The sequence below is a fragment of the Kryptolebias marmoratus genome, linkage group LG10, assembly GCF_001649575.2.
Source record: "Kryptolebias marmoratus isolate JLee-2015 linkage group LG10, ASM164957v2, whole genome shotgun sequence".
Taxonomy (NCBI): domain Eukaryota; kingdom Metazoa; phylum Chordata; class Actinopteri; order Cyprinodontiformes; family Rivulidae; genus Kryptolebias; species Kryptolebias marmoratus.
Window position 1 is genome coordinate 17,372,600 of NC_051439.1, and position 5,296 is coordinate 17,377,895.

The 5,296-nt window shown below is 37.0% G+C and overlaps 1 protein-coding gene across 1 annotated transcript in view; it reads left to right on the forward strand.

The window, feature by feature from the left end:
• Nucleotides 1-3,449, forward strand: part of eipr1 (EARP complex and GARP complex interacting protein 1) — a 46,652-nt gene extending 43,203 nt beyond the window's left edge. Inside the window, exon 9 of the mRNA XM_017431712.3 lies at nucleotides 3,107-3,449. Within this exon, the coding sequence (XP_017287201.1) occupies nucleotides 3,107-3,281 (175 nt within the window). The 3' untranslated portion in view covers nucleotides 3,282-3,449. The remainder of the gene's footprint in view (nucleotides 1-3,106) is intronic.
• The last annotated feature ends 1,847 nt before the right edge of the window (nucleotides 3,450-5,296 follow it).

Below are 5,296 nucleotides of genomic sequence, written 5' to 3' on the forward strand. Positions count from 1 at the left end.
AGGGAGATAGCAAAGAGTTAATAAGGGGGATGAGAAGATGGTTTGATTTTGAAATGGTGTTTTTTGTGCCAACAAGGATTATTTCTGTTTTGTTACTGTTGAGTTGTAGGAAATTGTTAGAAAACCAGTGATTGAGCTCAGTGAGACAGTCGGTGAGGATGGAGGGTGGGTTAGTGGAGCCTGGTTTAGTTGAAATATAGAGCTGTGTATCATCGGCATAGCAGTGGAAATGGACACCAAATTTGCGGAAAATGTTACCCAGAGGAAGGAGGTAGGTGATGAAGAGGATGTTTCCTCACCTAACCATGTCTGAAAACGCATCATTCCTTGGTGATACAACATTGATGAGACCGTGAAGTGATAAAAAGAAATAAAGAAATTCAAAACAACAGAGGTAAATAAACTGAAGTTGAGTGAAACATCATCAGCTTCACAGCTAGTTACGGATGTTTCTAACATCTGTCTGTGCTCCTCCTGTAAAATGCCAATAAGAAAGCCATTTCACCTACTTGCATTTCTTTTGAAAATAAGTTTCTCTTAAGCATCTCATAACGTTTGGCCTGGATTGACTCAAAATGCTTTTTTTCTCCATTGCAGTATACTGTATTAAAATTCAGATGTGGAGTCTCAGACACAAGCTCTTATCATATCATATGGGATAAGAATATTTATACCCTACTTTAGTTGTCTGTCTTGTGTTTCTTCAGTGCCATGAAGGTCTAATGGGTCTAATGGAATAAACCGAGACTGAATACTGTACGAAAATGTGCTGTGTGTATTTTGAGCTGTTCGTTTGATAATGATTCTTTCAAGATTAAAGCTGACTGGCTGAACCTTTGCTCTCATATTCTTTGACACTCAGAAACATAAAAGTAAAGAGGTAAAACATTAAAAATGTGTTTCTGTCAAAACACTTCAGATGCTTTTTTTTTCTTTCCCTCTGTAGCCTTAATAGTTGATTTTAAAATAGCAGGAAAATCCTCTGTAATGGTTACTGTTCACTGCTGTCCAAACCTGCCACGGTCCAACACCCATTATGGTCCCATTCCCCCTCTCAGCTGAAACTACCAGCTCTTACACTCAATGGCTGACTCTCAACCACAATTATCAACTCTTCTGTCTAATCACCAGCACTCAGCTTTAGTTTTAACCCTTCCACTGCAGCTATTGACCTCTCCTTGTATGTTCCACGCAACATTACCGGACACTGTGTATAGACCAGTTCCTGGTCAGACCATCTGAAGTGAGGATTGTTTTAGAAGCTTAATAAAGCAGTTTGAAATATTTGTAGTAAATAGAGAAGAAAATAACTTTTTGTTTCTTAGCAAGATATATTTGAGGTTTAAGTTCATCCAGACCTAGGCATGGTCTAGATGACACTTTTTTTTTTGTGGCAACCATGTCAAGTTCTCTCCGAACTCTTCAAGTTCTAACGTCACCAGAAAAATCCTATTTTCACAGCCCATACCTGCAATCTCCTTCACTAGGTCAAAATGCTTGAAAAGTAGCCCAACAATTGTCATGTTTATAGATGAAATTTTTAAAATTGGACAACAAATAAAGTTTCATGGGGAGCGGGTCTTCTCACTGCACACAAACTCACAACAGGTCAACGCACTGTGCAGCATGTCAAGTCAACCAAGATTTTTTTTTTGCAAAGCAAGTGTTTATTTACATTTAAAAGATAACATTATTGTAGTATAATGTGTAATTCATCATTAACTGTTTTATTTACATTAGATTTAGGGTTAGGATTAGGTTTTAAGGTTATACACATTATATACAGTACCTATGTACACATTTATATACATCTATAAACATGTTTATCTACAATGGTAAGTAGTGCAGTAAGTTATCATTATATAATTGTAATCGTGCAGTGAGTTATCATCACTTGGTGTGGCGAGTTGACATAGATCCATAGATACTGTATCTCTAAAAGGTAATAGACTGGATGTCCACTTTTTGGAGCAGTTCAGTTTGGTTTACATAAAAGAACTGCAAGATTCTTGTTGTAAACTAATATACTGTAGATGCTATTTGGTGCTTTGGGTCTACTACCTTCTTTCAGTATTCAGCAGGGCCTCTCGTCTGAAATTGAAAAATAAAATAAATGTCTTTAAGTTACATGGTAGTATACATTAAAATTCATAAATTCACTGTGACCAAACTTTATCAAGGTTTTTGTATCCAAACGACATTCATTTGATCTGCCTTAGCATGACTCAATAGCTTTAGATAATGCTTTAAAAATATTTTTAATGAAAAGCATCCTCATTCAGGCTGGTAAAATGTGACCTCTGCAGAATGATGTTTAGCAGTTTGTTGGCCGTTAAACTGTTCAGCGACATTATCCCTAAAAACCTTTAAACCCCTGGTGTAACTGAGGCCAAGCCCAGTATTTGTTAGGATCACTCAAGTGCTCCCATTTGTGCCTTTTTTGTTCTTTTCCTTCCAACTGAATGTATACGAGTGTCACATCTAAGAGTGATTTTATTTTAGGCTGCAGTCCAGAGGGAGCAGCTACTGTCAGCGCAAAAATGTTAAGGTCTAAAATAAATCCAAACGTTTAAATCACAGTTTCCTCACAGGACTACTAACCGAAAGGGGGGTTAGGAGGAATTTGGAATTGCAATAATGCTGGATCATATTTCTAAATTGTTATTTATTGTCTAGTTATGGTAGCAGAGGGAGAAATGTGTCTGCATCAGGCAAGATGTTGTTGGAGTTTTAAACAGATGGATCACATTTAAAAAAAAACAAAAAAAAACAGATTATTTCATCCAGACTGTTCACATCGTTTTAAGTAGTGCGATGCTTATAATGAGCTCTTTATGTGTAATGCTATAGTTTAACTTACACATACAGAGAAATATAGAGTGTGCACCTTTGCAGCTCTTTTGCCCGCTAATGGTGCTGATGTTGGCCGGTGACCTTATGAGACTTCCTGTTTCCATGGATACCAACCAACATTGTAGATGCAGACATTTTCTCAATTAAATCTGAAAAATCAAGTAAAAGCACATGTGATGTTCTATAATAAAATATAAAGCATATGGTCTCCTCCATGTCCCACAGCTGACCTCTTTGTGTTTCTGTGACGCAGGAGTAAGGAGCCTCTGAAAGACAGCGTGGTGTCCACCTATGAGGAACACGAAGACAGCGTGTATGCAGCTGAGTGGTCATCAGCTGACCCCTGGCTTTTTGCTTCTCTTAGCTACGATGGACGCCTGGTCATCAACAGGGTTCCCCGAGCTCTGAAGTATCGAATCCTACTGTGAGACACAGAGGTGCTGTTGGTGACCTCTTATGGATGTGAGAGTCTGTAAGAGTGTGTGTTTGATGTAAATGTATCCTAGTATTTATACCCCACTTATTACTGTAAAAAATCATTGCTTATTAGCATTGAAGTAAAATCTCTGAATAAAAATTTGACTTTGAAGGCTTTATTCAGGCTTTAAATTTATTAACTACAACCAGCTCTTGTCCTCATATCCCAAGGTCACTCATTTAGCTTTTGTTAGAACTATAATTTTGTCTTTAATGTAAAGAACATTACTTGTGTCTAAGGACACCATAATTGAGTCAAAGCATAGTCATGAAGAAATACAAGACTATCTGTGTGTTTGTTTGACCACAATTCAGTTCAACTCAGTTTATTTATATAGCACCAATTCGCAACAAAAGTCATCTCAGGGCATTGTACAAAAACATTCACATACAATAAAAAAATGCCAGTTCGTGAAAGGTATCTTGGAAAGCCAGCAGATTGTGTTGAATTTTCATTTTGTTGCAGTCTCCCATCTTGAACAGCACATTGGTGACAGTGGAATGGAACAACTCCCTTTTAACAGGAAGAAAACTACAGCCGAACCAGGCGCAGGATGGGCAACCTTCTGCCTTGGCTGGCTGGGGACCACAAAACTTGTGTCATGTGAATTTAACCATCTGTACCTGATTGCAGCCCACTAATATATAACAAGTGTACCCACCAACTAATCAAAATCAAAAAGTGGTAAGTCTGTAAGTATGAGCAGAAGAAATCCCCCTTAATGTATTTTAATACAATAAGGGTGATTGTTTTGAAGAGATACTGTGTGAGGAGGTTTGTAGTTACCCACATTTGTATAATTCATTACCCAAAGATTCCAAGAATACACAATTAGCATCACATTTCTAGTGAAAAATCACCCAAACTTCTTTTGTTTGGCTGCCTCTTTGTCAGAACATTGTTACCACCTATTGGACAGTACTGTGAAACTGTTCACTGATAAATCTATTTATGTGGCATCTTGGCACAGTTGACCCTAAAGTGGTGTCAATACAAGTCTGAATAGCTTTTTTTGCACAAGAACACCATGCATGAGCTTTCAGAAACATAATGCTATTTATACTTAAGACCTCCTGCATGATTTATTTTTCCCTGTGTGCAAAACCACTTGGTCTTTTCAAACATATATAACCTTATACAGCTTTGAAGATTGCTGCACCCCATCGTTGGCCTCATTTCATACTCTTTGCAACAATAGGCTGGTTTAACAGTTAATTAAAACTAATTTATTTCTAACCAGCATTTTACAGTTTGAGAAACCCTAAAATCTGGGATAACAGGAAATGTCAGTATTTTTTCAAAACAAAATTCCGGTTGTTGCTCTGCTCGTGCAAATAAGAGGTGTCGCAGACTGGAAATGTATGTCCTACAGGCCTCAAAGTTAAGAGGATGTTGATTCCATGAATAAAAAAAAAACAGTGAACAAGTGTTCTCTGTGGTGTCCAGTGGCATGAAAAGGCCCCCTCTTTTTAAAATCTTTCTTGAGATGTCAGTCTTCGTGTTTTTTTTTTTTGATTCCATAGATACTCGGAGGCCAAAATGCAAAGGTTAGCACCACCCACCAAAGTGTTCTGGTATCTAAAAGTCTTTTGTTTTTTGTTTTTAAGGTTGACAACATTCAATAACAGTAGCTTCTGTATATAAACTGGCAGTGGTTGCTGTGCTTTGTGTTTTTATTGGTTTGAGTTTCCCTTTGACATGGATACACTGCAGCTGTTTTGAAATTTCCGCTTAAAAAAAAAATTCTCAAATTTAGTCAATAATAACTTTTCAACAACTGTGAAGCCAAATTGAACAATGATGGGCTTTACAAATTAGGAACTATAACCTCTTATAACAAAAAGATATTTTGTTGTTCAACCAGTTAGAGATTTGATGTTTTTACTTCTAAATAATCAAAGTCGTACAACAGATGTGTTTATTGTAATATTTGCATCAGGCGGTGTCTGTCTTTCAGCTTTATAG